The following is a 17,153-nucleotide window of genomic DNA, read 5'->3' as shown; positions in this document are numbered from 1 at the left end:
ATATACTAGACCTATTGCTTATAGTATCTGAGATATGGACTTGACCACGAAAACTTAACCTTGTTCACTGATCCATGAAATGAGGTCAAGGTCAAGTGAAAACTGTCTGATGGGCATGAGGACCTTGCAAGGTACGCACATACCAAATATAGTTATCCTATTACTTATAATAAGAGAGAATTTAACATTACAAAAAATGTTAACTTTTTTTTCAAGTAGTCACTGAACCATGAAAATGAGGTCAAGGACATTGGACATGTGACTGACGGAAACTTCGTAACATGAGGCATCCATATACAAAGTATGAAGCATCCAGGTCTTCCATCTTCTAAAATATAAAGCTTTTAAGAAGTAAGCTAACGCCGCCGCCGCCGCCGCCGCCGCCGTAGCCGCCGCCGCCGGATCGCTATCCCTATGTCGAGCTTTCTGCGACAAAAGTCGCAGGCTCGACAAAAATCCTTAATGAGAACCCTGGTCATGAAGAAAAGGTTATTATGGTATTGTTAAAGGCTATATATTTTACCTCTAGATGTCTATTGATTTACTTTATTGTTGGGTTGCTGTCTCATTTACATTCATGCCATCTATTTTTATTTACATAAAGGGGCTTCTCCCAAACAAATGGACTTTTTTCAATGACTTTCTTACTGTAATGTATGAACACAAACAAAATCTTTCTTGAATTGTATTGATAAAAAATATACAATTTTAAGTGATGAATCTTGATGAAATGCATTTAGTTAAAATCTTTAAAACTAATTTATCAGGTGGTATGACATTTGCGCCGATTTTTAAAATTTTCATTCTTTCATTTGCGCCAATTTCATTTTTTCATTTGCTGATTTTATATTTGCTCCTAATTGCATTTACAGTTTAACATAGGTGAAAAATGAACAGTGCTATGAAGTGATGTGGAAAATAATTTGCGTACTCTGTTGTCAAAAACAGCTTTCCTTTGGGCCGAGGTTATGCATAAAGGCTTTGAACAAGCAATGCATACCGTAATTTTGGATGCTTTTCCACAATGCATAATAGATTGTTGTCGTTTTCATCTGGCTTAGAACTGGTGGAGGAAGATTCAGTCTGTTGTGCTGAGCACAGAGTACATGTATATGGACAGTTAAGTGACATTGGTAAATGGCTATCCCAATATTAATTGATTGACAATTCATAACATTTGTACAACTGGCTAACGGAAGAGGTCTATGGTGATAAATGAAAAATAATATTCACCTGTAATTTACCTGTAAAAAATCGGAGCAAATGAAAAGAAAAATCAGCACAAATGAAAGAAAAAATCGGTGCAAATGAAACGCAGATCAGCGCAAATGCAAAACGCCGCTTTCTTACTGTACATGTCTGAACACAAACAAAATCTTTCTTGAATTGTATTGATTACAAATATACAATTTTAAGTGATGAATCTTGATGAAATGCATTTAGTTAAAATCTTTAAAACTAATTTATCAGCTATATACTTATAGCATAAAACATAAACACACATTAACAAATTTCTCGAAAAGATAAATTATATTCTATCAAGAACTGTTAAAAGTAGGTGTTGAAACCAGATCTCATAAGGTGGTACAAACACCTGCCAAATATCCCGATTTATGGGGATATCCCCCATGAGAGGTGTTGAACTAAATTTTGAAATTCTTTATTATACAAACTGAACACCTCAGAACAGGCATTCAAATGATTTTAAAGTGTGTTTAAGCACATATATACCCATTCAAACAACATAGTAGTAGATTAAGAACACTTATGACAATATAAGAGGAGCATTAGGTCCTCTTGCGCTTAAAATCACCAATGGAGATTTTGAAAAATTGGCAGGTATGGGTACAGAAAAGCTAACATTAAATCACCTCCACTGATTCTGTATCAACTCATGAAAATTTAATTCCATGTGAAGCAATATTCAAAATAAATTCTTACGAAAAATTCCTATTGAAAGTAATTTGTTAACACTTGTAGGATTATGGATGTAACCTGAAAGATCTGATACCAAAGAACTAAATGCAATACAGCTAATTCGTTTCTCATTCTATTTCTACAATAATAGCTGTTGTCATTAAAAAATCAAATGTCATTAATTAAATGAATTAAAACAAAATAAAAATTCTACTTTAGTTCAAATGCAAGGATCATAGGACTTTATAGATCATGAGTATAATTAGAATCAGATTATTGAATCGTTACCTGCATGAGAGGTTTTCTGTCAGCTGATCTTCACAATCTGAAAATAAAAAGTGAAAATCGTCTAATTTACCAGAATTAAAGAGATATCCAATATTCATAACAAAATATCATAGACCTAATAAAGTGATTAACTAAACAAAAAATAAGCCAATATTACACAAGGGACATGTTAAAGAGACGTAATAATATAAGGTATATTATAGTTAATGACTCTTTATAAAATTCATAAAATTGCTAAAGAGACATTACATTGAGCTGAATCAGTATTTATGCCTTCAATTTGAATATCTAACTCTTACTATCATATCATTTAAAAGTAATTATAATGGGGATTTCTATCTCCCATTTAAAAGCTTACACATTCAATTTACCCAACAGGGTTCACAGACAAAAGGAATTTACTTCCTCCACTTGTCCCATTAATGAGTCAATATTTATTTTCGTTAAATAATTGATCCTGTGTTCAGAAATTTTAGTGAGTCCTAGCCAAACTAGAGGCTCTAAAGAGCTGTGGCGCTCACCTGCATCTTCAACAATAGCCATTTTTTGGGGTAAAAATCGTCATGAAAGGGCAATAACTCAATAAAGAGCTAACTGACAATTTCAGTCATATTGACATATTTGTAGATCTTGTCCTGCTAATCATTTTTGCTATATAAAGTTTCTATCTACATTTGTATCTATTACACTTTTTAATGTAATAACATCATAAAAGGGAAATAACTCCATTAACAAGTCGACTAAAGATTTCAGCCATGATGGCTTATTTGTAAAATTTGTCTTGCTGATCATTTTTGCTATATAAAGTTTCTATCTATCTATTATAGTTTTCAAGATAAAAGTAAAAATGCAAAAAATTGAAAAAAATCATCATTAAAGGGCAATAACTTGATTAAGGAGTCAACTGACGATTTCTGTCATGTGACTTATTTGTAGATCTTGACTTGTTGATCATTTTTTATTTTCTATGTTCTCTTTTAATCTAATATAGTTTTTAAGATATAAGGCAAAAACATAAAAAATTCAAATTGGTAAAAAATGTCATTATAGAGCAATACTCCAACAAGGATTCATCTGATGATTTCAGCCATGTTTGATTTTGTAAATAGTGCCAGTATTTTTAATGATCATTACGTAAAAGAACAAATTTGTGGTTATTTTGATAATACCGAGCTCACTCTAATTTGTTATGTTTACAAAATATCTACCCGGAAATATGTGTTAAATAATAGCGAGGTGTGTAAAGATGTTAATATCAGTGACAATACACCTACGTCATGAAATTGCAGTAATTCCAAATACATTAATGGCCCCAGTTCCCATGTTATAACAGGAGACCTTAACATTGTCTAGGACCGAGAGTTGAAATCTTTCCTTACTAAAGGACCCCGTCTAATATTAATTGGAATGAGTGTCGTAACATCATCCACGACTCACTCCGTACTTACTGTATAAAACGTATAAAATGAGAAAAAGCTGACAAAAAATCCTTAGATTCTTTTTTTAATTCAATAATGAACATATTTGATATTCGTAATAAACAATTTAAAAGAACATTTTACTCCTAACAACAAACATAATAGCCTAATTTCTCATATCAAACATAAGCTAAAAGAACTCGCCAAGGAATTTGTTTTTGTCCTGGCTGATTAGACTGCCAATAATATCATTATTGTTTTGACGTAAATTTTATATTGAGGTTCTGCAAAAAACAAATCACGAATTCACCTACATTCCAACTGACTCAATTTTTGGAAAAAAGGATATCTGTAACAAACATAAACTTTTAGCTTCCTCCTTACAAGCAGAACCTAATATTATGAAAGTTCCACCTATCTTCTGGCTTACGAAGCTGCACAAAACACCTTACATCTATAGAATTATTTCGTCTTCAAGCAAATCTGTATTGATGTTTTAATTTTTCTACCCTATATACCACTTTGCCTCATAATCTCATTAAGAAAAAAATCACATACCTAATTAAATGGGCTTGTAAAAAGTCAGATTGTGAATATATATGTTCAAACTTTTTAAGGCCATTTTTTAGTAATAACAAACAAAAGAACTATGTCAATTCAACCTGCTTTGATACGAAACTACACTAGAATTTTTAATAGATTAATATTTGAGTTCGCTATGGAGATTCTGTATATCGTCAAGTTATTTGAATTCTAATGAGGACTAACTGTGCACCACTTAATGCGGACCTGTTTCTGTATTGTTACGAGTTACAATTTATGACTAAAATCAGCAAAGACCCATCGAAACAACATCTGATTCAAAAATTTAATAACACTTTTAGATATTTGGATGATTTATTGGATGGCTTTCAATAATGACGACTTCAGTATGTACACTAAAGAGATTTATCCTGCTGAACTGAATTTAAATAAAGCTAATACTAACAATGAACACTGTCCTTTCCTGGATCTTAATATCTATATCTTTAATGGGAAGATTAATGCTTAAATTTACAATAAAAGAGATGATTTTTCGTTTCCTATTGTTAATTATCCATTTTTAGATGGTGACGTTCCATTGGCACCATCTTAAGGTGTTTATATATCCCAAATTGTTTTGCTCCTGTATGTAACAATATATTTGATTTTAACGAAAGAAATCTCTGTATTACTGAAAAATTATTAGAACAGGGTTTTCGATATCACATACCGGTACTTGTCAAAACATCTTATACGTTCAGGTATTATTTCACATCCCATCTTTTATGGTAATATTCTATACAAAGCAAAAAAATGTCGTCATTCACCTCAAAAGCTAACCAAACCTTTAAACAGACTTATTCAGAAGGGATATAGTTATGATACTGTTGTCAAGTCATTAAAGATGGCATTTTTTGGAATTAATATTGATTCACTCATAGTGTCTTTGCGTCGGAAATAAACACATTTATTCTAAAACCAGTTATTGGCATGATACGGGTTATGTTCTTCTCATATATCTAATGATGGTATGATACTAAACCCCTTACGGGAGGGATTGTGCTTGATTTTCATATGATGAAGACATAATCTTACAATTATTTTAATTGAGGTGTGGAGATGGCATGTCAGTAACTGCTAGTAGTCCTTTGTTAATGTATGTTGATAGTTCATCATTGTCATTTTGCTTAGTTTTTTTTTGTTCCTTATCTAACATCAGACTCAGACTCCTTTTAAACTGAGTTTTACTGTGCATATCGCTGTGTGCTTTTTTAATCCACATTGGCTAGAGGTATAGGGGAGGGTTGAGATCTCATAAAACTTGTTTAAGCCCGCTGCATTTTTGCACCTGTCCCAAGTCAGGAACCTCTGGCCTTCAATAGTCTTGTATGGTATTTTTAATTTTGGTTCATTTATATGTTTCCGAGTTTAGTGAGACATCCATTTTCTCTGAACTAGTATCTATACCGGTACATTATTTCTTAGGGGCCAGCTGAAGCTCGCCTCCGGGTGTGGGATTTTTTAGCTGTGTTGAAGACTCATTGGTAGCCTTTGGCTGTTTTCTGCTGTTTCGTCGGGTTGTTGTCTCTTTGACACATTCCCCATTTCCATTCTCAATTTTATGACTTATTTGTAGATCTTGTCTAGCTAATTATTTTTCCTAATAAAATTAATCAGTGTATCTATTATAGTTTCAAAATAATAGACAATAAAACTGTTGACACAGAGATATGTCTCGCCTGTCAGCATAAAATTCAGAAAAAGACAATTTGATTGACATGAACATGATTTATCAATTCAGTCGCTGGACCATTATCTAGTAAGCAGGGCCTGAAAATAATCATCAAACTGACATGTACTGATAGTAATGCAACTTTATACAAAATATTATTGATCTATCACAATTAGTTCTTATCAAACTGACTTCAGCAGAAAACTTAACATTGAAAATTGCTAATTAATTCAAAGTCACTGGAGCATGACCTAGGGGGCAGGGACTAGAAATAGTCGTCAAACTGATATGAACTGATAGTAATGCAACTTTATACAAAATATCATTGATCTATCACAAGTAGATCCTATCAAACTAATTTACCGGTATGCAGAAAACTTAACATTGAAAATTACTAATTAATTCAAAGTCAATGGACCAGATCCTTTGGGGCAGGGGCTCAAAATATTCTTCAAACTGATATGTACTCAGTCTGATAGTAATGCAACTTTGTATTAAATATCAATGATCTATCACAAGTATTTCCTATCAAACTATCTTAAGCAGAAAACTTAACAATTGTTGACACCGTCGTCGCAGCTGTGGCTTATATACTCATATCAAATACGTGTTTATACATAAAAAAAAACAAATTTTAAATCTGCTCTATGGTCGGATTGTTGTCTCTTTGACACATTCCCCATTTCCATTCTCAATTTTATTTGTGACAATTATTCAAATTTAAATCAACAATTCTAGGAAAGTGTACCAGATATTGGACATTTTATAGTTTCTAATTCCCTGTGTATATTTCTTTCTGTCAAAATGTTCATGGTAAGATTTTTTTATTAATTCAATTGTTCATTTATTTTTATTACTTTAAATTCAAAATTTTTCAAAACTCTGGAAGGGTTTTAGGGGGGTTGGGGTGACTGGGCCAATAATTTCAATGGATAAATGTACTTATTTTTTTTACAAAAACTATTTTTTGTGTGATTGGCAAAATTTTACACAAGGATCAAAATGGAGTGTTGTATATGTATGTCACAAAATGGAGATGTGTTGTTGTATATATGTATGTCAATGAAACATCATCCCAATGACACAAAAACCAGAAGATTTCATTGGTGTTTATTTGGCATGGCATGTTATCTTAGATTTAAAATTTTTATTTAAATCATTAGTTGAAAAGTTAATAGTTATATTACAAATGAACCACTGGAGATGCCCACTTCTGCCATACAAACCCTAAATAAATTAAAAATAAATGGAGAATGTGTCTATGGGCCACAGATGCCCCCACTTGTAAATATGCATGAGTCAACTTCCACATACAGATGCAGGATTCATGTAGTTAAGACTGTTTTGAAATTATAAGCATGGTGTATAAGTTTCATAACATTTGGTTGAAGCAAACTAAAGTTACTGAGAGCGGAAACAACAGATTTAGCAAATTTTCCATTTACAAAGGGGCATAACTGAAGAATGGTAAAAGTGACGCCACCCAATTTCGAACTTGATCTGTGTTTTGTGGTAATAAGCATTGTGTATAAATTACATATCATTTGGTTGAGGCAAATTTAAGTAAGAGAAAGGAAACGAAAAATTCAGCAATTTTTATGTTTATAAAGGGACATAACTCATGAACAGTGAAAGTGACACCACCCAATTTCGAACTTGATCTGTGTTTTGTGGTAATAAACATTGTGTATAAGTTTTATAACATTTGGTTGTTTCAAACTAAAGTTAGAGAACGGAAACAAAAAATTCAGCAATTTTAATGTTTATAAAGGGGCATAACTCGTGAATGTTAAGTGATGCCACCCAATGTCGAACTTGATCTGTGTTTTGTGGTAATAAGCATTGTGAATAAGTTTTATAGCATCTGGTTGAGGCAAACTAAAGTTAGAGAATGGAAACCAATTTTGGGGACGTACAAGACGGACTGACGGATTGACAGACAAGGGTAACACTTAATGCATAAAAACAATTTAGAGAAAAATTGAAGGTCTTTCCACCCCAAATGCACATATTTTGATAGAAAACTTTGACCTTGACCATAATTTCAAGGTCTTAAAGCAAGGAGCTTAAATCAAAAGACCTTAGGTCTCTCCTATATATATGGTTAATAAGTTGTGTCACCATATAGGTAATTATAAATATAAGAGGAGAAAACTCCAATTTAATGTCAATGTACCTTTTTAATCAAAATTTATGTGTTATACAACATAAATTTACTTCAAAACTAACAATTTGGTACAAATATTTTGTCAATGCAATATATAGTTACTGAGGAGAAGCAATAATAAGCCAATATCAAAATTTAAAACATACCTAATAACCTTTGACCTTGATCTCAAAAGTTTTTTGGTGGACCAAGGACCTCAAATCCAAAGACCCTATGTCTCTATAACTTATGGTTTGCCATTTACAAATATGTATCACTTATTTCAAATACAGAATGAGAAATGACTCATAATGGAATCTATATCGCTTCAGTTAAAATTTAACAAACATCTTGAGAAACCGAGCAATTTGGAAAAATATATTGAATATTTGTTTAATTGTTACAATAGATTAAAGATAACCAGAAACATATTGGCCAGCGAGATAACTCTCACAAGGAAAAGTGTTTGGTTAAACAGTGTCAGTTTCAAAAGCTTATAAACTGTTCAATATCATATACAAAATATATAAGCGACATCTTGTGAAACCAGATTTCTTCTTAAAAACATAAAAGTTGCAGAAAAAAAAAATGGAGAATGTATCCATGGGACAGATGATGCCCCCGCTTGCATATAACTTAATATAGGGACATAACTCAAGAGCGGTAAAAGTGACACTACCAAAATTTGTACTTGATCCGAGTTTTGTGGTACATTTTTAATAAGCATTGTGTACAAGTTTCATAACATTTGGTTGACGCAAACTAAAGTGAGAGGACGGAAACGAAAAATTCACCAATTTTTCCATTTGTAAAGGAGCATAACCTAGAACGGTAAAAGTGATGCCACCAAAATTCAAACTTGATCTGTGTTTTGTGGTAATAAGCATTGTGTATAAGTTTTATAGGATTTGGTTGAGGCAAACTAAAGTTAGAAAATGGAAACCTATTTTGGGGATGTACACGTATCACTTATTTCAAATACAGAATGAGAAATGACTCATAATGGAATCTATATTGCTTCAGTTAAAATTTAAAAAAACATCTTGAGAAACCGAGCAATGTGGAAAAATTAATTGAAGATTTCTTTGACGTTTGCAATAGATTAAAGATAACCAGAAACATAGTGGCCAGCGAGATAACTCTCACAAGGAAAAGTGTTTGGATAAACAGTGTCAGTTTCAAAAGTGTATAAACTGTTCAATATCATATACCAAATATATAAGCGACATCTTGTGAAACCAAATGTTTTCTTAAAAAAATAAAAGTTTCAGAAGAAAAAAAAAATAGGGACATTACTCAAGAGCAGTAAAAGTGACGCAACCCAAATTTGCACTTGATCTGAGTTTTGTGATAATAAGCATTGTGTATAAGTTTCATAACATTTGGTTGAGGCAAACTAAAATTAGAGAACAGAAACGAAAAATTCAGCAATTTTTCCATTTGTAAAGGGGCATAACTCTAGAACTGTAAAAGTGATGCCACCAAAATTCAAACTTGATCTGTGTTTTGTGGTAATAAGCATTGTGTATAAGTTTCATAACATTTGGATGAGGCAAACAAAAGTTAGAGAATGATAACCAATTTTGGGACGTAGGGACAGACGGACAGACGTACGGACGGACAAGAGTACAATATAATGACGCCTCCGCTTTGCCAGATCCATAAAAATAAACAAAAGAAATCCACATGGTCTTTCCACAGAAAAGGTGGGAGGACCTAATGACTGGATTTCAATCAGCAAACCCGGTTATAAATAAGTTTGAATTGGTTCAACAGTTTCAGTAATGGTCTTCCTTTTAATTGTTTAAACATATATGACTATAAGTATGTCAAAGGTGTAGAGCAGTGTAAATTCACATGATAAACATTTTATGAGTGTGAATATGTAGCATGTAGTATATTTGTTATTACATATCAAGACATAAAGCATCCATTTATAATACCAATTACTTCATACAGTAATATGTTTTGGGTAAGCCATTTTTTATATAACTGAATAGATTTATATTATTAGAGAGATTTTCACCCATATATTTCAGATCTAAAGAGAAATGTAATGGCCTCATCAGTCAAGCACCTTTGTACAATTTGTCATGATGATGAAATCTCCATCACAGCAGTCACATGGTGCACAGAATGTGAGGTTTTTTTTTGTGGAGACTGTGAAAAACCTCACAGCAAGTCAAGACTGTCTAAGAACCATAAAACCATGTCAGCTGAAGATTACCAAACGTTACCTACATTCATGCAAGAAATAAGTAGTCAGTGCAGAGACCACAAAAAGACAATTGAACTTTATTGTTCTTTCCACGCCTGTCCATGCTGTGTCCAGTGTGTCACTGATAAACACCAGAAATGTCAAGACTTGAAACCCTTGTCTGATATCCTAAACCAAGTAAAATCATCTGCCTCATTTCAACTTTTTGAAAAAGATTTAAAGAATATGAAGGAAAACTTTGATACAGCCATAACGTACCTGAAAACCAGGACTAGTACCATCAATACTCAGAAAACCAAAGCCGTTGAGGAAATAAGGTATTGGAGGAAGATGGTCGATGATTATTTAGACAAATTAGAGCAAGACATACTTAATGATTTAGAGTCTAAACATTCAAAGCTTAAATCAAACATGGCCACTCTCGTGCAACAAATGGAACAGCGAGCCAGTCAGATAAACCAAATGCAGAGTCAGTTTACCAAAATGACACAATATGCAACAGAGCTACAAATGTATAATGGTCTGAGAGAAATTGAGAAAGCTACATCACAAATGGCAAAATATTTAGAAGATTTAAAAAGTGGAGACAACTTCATTGAAAAGAATCTAGAGTTTAACATTTCGTCTGCTCTTCAATCAATTTTACATGATGTTAAATCATTTGGCGATATTAATATAAATACCACCTCTTCTACTTTCCAAATAAAGGCTGGAAGAAAAGATCAAGCGCAACACTTAGTTCCAAAATATCCTAGGATTGAACGAATAAAGCCAACCTTGTTGACAAGACTGACAATTCCAAAAGACAAGAAGTCTTTGAGTATATTTGCCTGTCTTATCCTACCTGATGGTAAATTTATATTACTTGATTACAATAAAAGACAACTTCTGCGGTTCAGTAATGATGGCATCTTCATCAAAAAAGTAGTTACATTCAAAGATTATACATGTGATGCTTGCTTTGTCAGAAATAATACAGTGGCTGTCGCATTAAGATTAGAAAACAAGACAGCAATGGTGGATATAGAAAAGAATAAAATCATTCAAACAATTAAACTTTCTCATTATTGTAATGCAGTAGCAAGTGATGGTAAATTTTTGATCATCAGTAGTGGTGACAGCCAGTGTACTACAGTGAATCTGAATGACATGTCTCATAAAATCTTAGAAGGAATGGGAGGAGTGGGACGTATTGCATTATTCCAAGGAAATATCTATGGGACCAATTATGAGGAAAACAAAGTCTGCTGCTATAAAATTACTGGAGAACCTCTCTGGACATTTCAGCATCATGACATTGACAGTCCAGTAAGACTTACATTAGACCAGCATGGCTTTGTTTATATAGTTTCTCGTGGAAACATCAGTGTCGTGGTAGTATCTCCTGATGGTAAAACATGCAAGACAATACTGTCACAGACTGATGGAATCAACTATCCACGGGCAATAAACATTAACAAAGAAACAGGAAAGATGATAGTGTCAAGTAAAATTAGTGAAGACAGCAGTAATACAGACTATGAAACAGCTTTTGTTTATAAAATTTAAAATGTTATTTAATTTTTTTTCAATAAAAGAATATCTATGCATAGTGTTCAATAATATCAAAGGCATGATATTTTCCTTACTTTAAAGCAGAAACCTTAACAATTGTTGACGCATCCTCCTCCACTGTCGTCTCAGAACACATGTTTGTTCACTTTTCATATGATAAATGATTTTTATCTTTTTTTCAAATCGCATAGCATAAAGTATTTAAAAAGTAAATAATTTAAAAAAATGAAAATAACAAGCGTTGAAAGCATTTTCAGTATTTACCTTTATTAGAAACAAGCAATTTGAATGCCAAGGATATATCAATACCGGAAAACTTGAGATACAATGTATATGACAAAAGGGTCTGTAAAAATAATAGCCAATTGAAATCAATGGCATCTGTGCATGGAGGGGGATAGAAACTTTATTTTCTTTAATAATAATTTCTACATTTATCAGTTGATACCTTAAAACAGGTATTCTGTAGACAGTCATGTGCCAAAATGAAGAATCATAAACAACAAATCAACAAGACCTGTGATTAATTATATATAAAATTGACAGTTTAATACTGTTTATTTTCAATAAAAACAGACATATAAAAAGGATAGGCTACCCATTCAGCTCAAGGGATCCTGGATCCCCCTCCCTATGGCCACATTTTGGTTTTTTTTTCTCAATAAGATGTGGTATAAATTGCCAATGACAACCCTCCACCAGACCCCAAATGATGTAAAAAGTTCATTTTTTATATTTTTGATATAGGCACCGACAAAATGTTTTTGCCCCCATTTTTTGGCAAAAAAAAATAATATACAATGCTCCAAAAGGTGCAGCTTGATACGACAGCAGAGGTCGAACCCTGAACAGTTGGGGCAAGTATGGACACTACATTCAAGATTGATACAGCTTTGGATTTGGATTGTGATTAAATAATGAATGTGGTCGAAGAACTGAAAAATTTGAAATTGGACTTTTACCTATGATGGCCTAATTTCCAAAATCTAAATACACATTAGATTCAGCATATCAAAGAATCCCAAGAATTCATTTTTTTCAATTCAAACAAAGTTTAATTTTGGACCCTCTGGACATAAATGTGGACCAATTTGATAAAGGAGCCCAAAATCCAAAATCTAAATACACTGTTAGATTCAGCATATCAAGGAACCCCATATATTCAATTTTTGTTGAAATTAAACAAACTTTAATTTTGGACCACGATTTAGATAGACCAACTGAAAATTTGGTCCAAAATAAAAAATCTAAATACATGCTTAGATTCAGTTTATCAACGAACCCTTTGAATTCATTTTTTCATAAATTCAAAATAAGTTTAATTTTGGACTACATGTATGTGGACCAATTTGAAAATCGGTCTCAAAATCAAAGATCAAAAACAAAGGACAAGGTATGATAAGCCCCCGTTTTGGCCACCCTATTTTCTTATTTTCAAATTTTGTTTTGGAAAGCTACTTATGATGTTAAAATATTCACTGTGGTTTGAAGTTTGTTTGGATGAACTTCAAAACCATTAATTTCAGCAACTGGTTGAGGTGAGGGGAGTAAACTTTCCATTATTATTCAGATATTGTAATTATTATTCACTTTGGAGGTGTTCCGTACAACAATTTTTAAGTTTTTAAGTGCCTGCGCCAACGTGACCCAGGATTTTTTTTATTACAATGTCATTATCACTGTTTTTACTGTCTAGACCGCCATAATTTTCTCTGGGTCACGTAGGCGCACGCTATTAAATTTTAAGAAACACAGGCCAAAAATCATAATTTTTCCTGCTTTTGGCGTTTTTGATGCCTTTTTACCCCCTCACCTCACCTAGTTGCTGAAATTAATGGTTTTGCAGTTCATCCAAACAAACTTTAAACCTAAGGGAATATTTCAACATAATAAGTAGCTTTCCAAAACAAAATTGTAAAAATGAGAAAATAGAAGGGCCAAAACGGGGGCTTATCGTACCTTGTCCTTTCAAATACACAGTTAGATTCAGCATATGAAAGAACCCCAGCCATTCATTTTTTTTAAATCAAACAAAGTTTAATATTCGACCCTTTGGACCTTTAAATGTGAACCAATTTGAAGACAGGCCCCAAAATTAAAAATCTAAATACATGATTAGATTCAGCATATCAAAGAACACCAATAATTCAATTTTTGAAGAAATCAAACAAAGTTTAATTTTGAACCCTTTGAACCTTAATATGGATTAATTCAAAAACAGATCCAAAATCAAATAATAAATACCTAATTAGATTCAGGATATTAAAGAACCCCAAACCCATTGAAATTGCTAGAGAAATAAGAAATTTATACAAAGTATTACAAAAGAATTATTTTTGTCTCCTTTTAACTAAACCATTACGGTCATAACTCTAATGCACAAATTATTGTCCTGAATCATGAAAAATGCTTGTTTTTGGCCCCTTTTTTGGACCCCACTTACTAAACAGCTATAACAATAACCCCTAAAATAATTTCCAACCTTCCTATTGTGGTATGGAACCTTGAGCTAACATTTAATAGAGATCCATATATTTACACTCAAGTTATTGTCTTAAAAGAAGACAAATAATTGTTTTTGGCCCTTTCTGGCCCGTAACTACTGAACAGCTATGACAATAACTCCCAAAATAAATCATTTATATTGTGATATGGAACCTTGTGCTAGAATTTAATAGAGATGCATACACTTAAACTAAAGTTATTGTCTGTGAACCAGACAAATAATTGTTTTTGTTTGGCCCTTTTTGGCCCCTAATTCCTAAACAGCTGCTATAATAACCCCCAAAATAATCCCCAACCTTCCTATTGTGGTAAAAACCAGAAAAATAGTTGTTATTGGCCCCTTTTCGACCCCTTATTATTAAACAGTTTGGACCATGACCCCAAACAAATCAATCCTAACTTTCCATTTGAAGTAATATGAACCTTGTGGTAAAATGTCATAGAAATCTATACAATTATACGCAAATTATTGTCCTGAAATATAAAAAATGCTAGTTTTTGGCTCCTCTTTGGCCCCTAATTACTAAACAGCTACAACAATAACCCCCAAAATAAATCCCAACCTTCCTACTGTGGTATGGAACCTTATGTTAAAATTCAATAGAGATCCATACAATTATACTCAAGTTATTGTCTGTGAAAAAGACAAATAATTGTTTTTGTAAGGCCCTTTTTGCCCCCTAATTCCTAAACAGCTTCTATAATATCCCCCAACCTTCCTATTGTGGTAAGGAACCTTGTCCAAAAATTTAATAGCGATCCATAATTTAATACTTAAGTTATTGCCTGCAAACCACAAAAATAGTTGTTTTTGGCCCCTTTTCTACCCCTAATTTTTAAACGGTTTGGGCCATGACCTCCCTAAAATCAATCAAAACTTTCCTTTTGAAGTATGGAACCTTGTGGTAAAATTTCATAGAAATCTATACTCTTATTCCCCATTTCCATTCTCAATTTTATCTTATGCACAAATTATTGTCCTGAAACATGAAAAATGCTTGTTTTTGGCCCCTTCTAAACAACTACGACAATAACCCCCAAAAAAAATCCCAACCTTCCTATTGTGGTATGGAACCTTGTGTTAAAATTTAATAGAGATTCATACACTTATACTCAAGTTATTGCCTGAAAACCAGAAAAATATTTGTTTTTGACCACTTTCTGACATCTTCGCTAGCTAGAGGTTATGATCCAGTAAGATGCCTTTCTGGCCCCTAATTACAGAACAGCTACGACAATAACCCCCGAAATCAATCCCAACTCTCCTTTTGTGGTTTGGAATCTTGTGCTTAAATTCCATACACTTATACCTAAATTATGTCTGTGAATTAAAATGTCTCCAGACGCCAACACAGATATCGCCTTAACATATTACGAATGCAAATAATTTTGCAGTTGTATAAAAAAATGGATAAAAATGAGAGAAAAAAAAAATGTCTAGCTAGTTCTTTTAATAAAAATCCCTTTTCTTTTCATGATTAATATTTAAATAGCATTTTGAAGAAAATATTAATGAGGCAAGTCATTTTATCTATCATATCCAGGGCCATAAATTTCATGACGAAGACATTGACTTTTACATCAAAGATTGTTAAAAACAAGTTCAACCTGCACACCAGAATAAATAATAAATCTCTCTTAATGGGACAGAAACTGACAATTGTTACATGACATATTGTTATGGATGGCTGAAGACTTTAAAAAACCAACAGAACCACCTACAAAGAAAGTTATCAGCAGCAAACATATGGCTGACACTTAAGTAGTCATGATGACAAATAAATAGTGAAAACTTGGGACTTACTGCATATAAACAGATCATTACTTTTATCTTGGTATTCTATATAAAAGAAACAACAACGGCTATTTATGTATGCCATTTCAGTACTGCAAATGATATAACAGTGCTATAGAATTTATATTTTTAAATGAAATAAAAGAACAGAGTTCCAATGTCCCCCTCGTTGTACATATTTTATCTGTTCAAGGGCAATAATTAAATTTTTTTTTTTTTTTTTTCAAACTTTTTAAAATTATCTTAAGAGAGTTGAAGACTTAAGACCAATTTCTGATATATTTAATATTTCAATAACATATTACTCATTAAAAATATTTGATCGGCAATTATTTTGAAAATGTCCGTGACATTGCTGATATATACCTTTGATATGAAATTGATAAAAATTTGGCAAAAATTGTACATGAGAGTTTGCTTACAATGCAAATTTCCATATAATTAACATTTCTAGGGGCATAACTCTTTTAAAAATAATTAATCGGCACTGATTTTCAAACTTGTCCGAGACATTGCTGATGTGAATTTACAATATAAGTTTCATAAAAATCTGGCAAGAATTTTACACATGAGAGCGCTAACGATGCAATTTTCCATATATTTAATGTTTCCAAGGGGCATAACTCTTTAAAAAATTATTAATTGTCACTGATTTTCGAACTTGTCCGAGACATTGTTGATATAAAACTATGATACAAATTTTATAAATATCTGAAAATGAATTGTACATGTCAGAGAGCTAACAAGACCGGACGGTCAGACGGACAGACAGACGCACAGTATTTCTATGTCTCCTACAAAGCCTTGCGGGGGAGAACAATAAAAAACAAGTATGCTATCAAACTGACAGCAAACAAAAGGTCAAGCACACTTATAAGTGTCATTGTAATTTGATAAGCATAAAGGTCATTATTGGTACTTATAATTAAACAACAGGATAGATAATTGGCAAGTTACCGCAGAAACAACAAAAGCACTATTTTTCAACCAATCATGACCCTCATTCCAGGATGGCAAAACTAAAATTATCAAAATTTAACCTTATCTCCATTTTTTCT

At 32.4% G+C, this 17,153-nt stretch overlaps 2 protein-coding genes across 15 annotated transcripts in view; one reads left to right on the top strand and one right to left on the bottom strand.

Moving 5' to 3' along the window:
* LOC127739055 (alpha-mannosidase 2-like) overlaps nt 1-17,153 on the bottom strand; it is a 231,115-nt gene that overhangs the window by 90,786 nt on the left and 123,176 nt on the right. For 9 of the 14 annotated variants that reach the window (XM_052250612.1, XM_052250613.1, XM_052250616.1 and 6 more), the window contains one exon: nt 2,206-2,242. The exons of the other annotated variants lie outside the window; for them this stretch is intronic. The gene's annotated coding sequence lies outside the window, so the exon portion shown is untranslated. The remainder of the gene's footprint in view (nt 1-2,205; nt 2,243-17,153) is intronic. 14 annotated transcript variants of the gene reach the window in all.
* Nucleotides 6,665-11,794, top strand: LOC127739064 (uncharacterized). The gene is made up of 2 exons (XM_052250634.1): nt 6,665-6,690; nt 10,063-11,794. Exon 2 carries the CDS (start codon nt 10,080-10,082, stop codon nt 11,787-11,789), a length of 1,710 nt encoding a protein of 569 aa, XP_052106594.1. The 5' UTR covers nt 6,665-6,690; nt 10,063-10,079; the 3' UTR covers nt 11,790-11,794.

The sequence above is a fragment of the Mytilus californianus genome, unplaced genomic scaffold, assembly GCF_021869535.1.
Source record: "Mytilus californianus isolate M0D057914Y unplaced genomic scaffold, xbMytCali1.0.p SCAF_4, whole genome shotgun sequence".
NCBI classification, from domain to species: domain Eukaryota; kingdom Metazoa; phylum Mollusca; class Bivalvia; order Mytilida; family Mytilidae; genus Mytilus; species Mytilus californianus.
The sequence above is the reverse complement of the archived record's forward strand: the minus strand, read 5'-3'. Positions and strand labels throughout refer to the sequence as shown.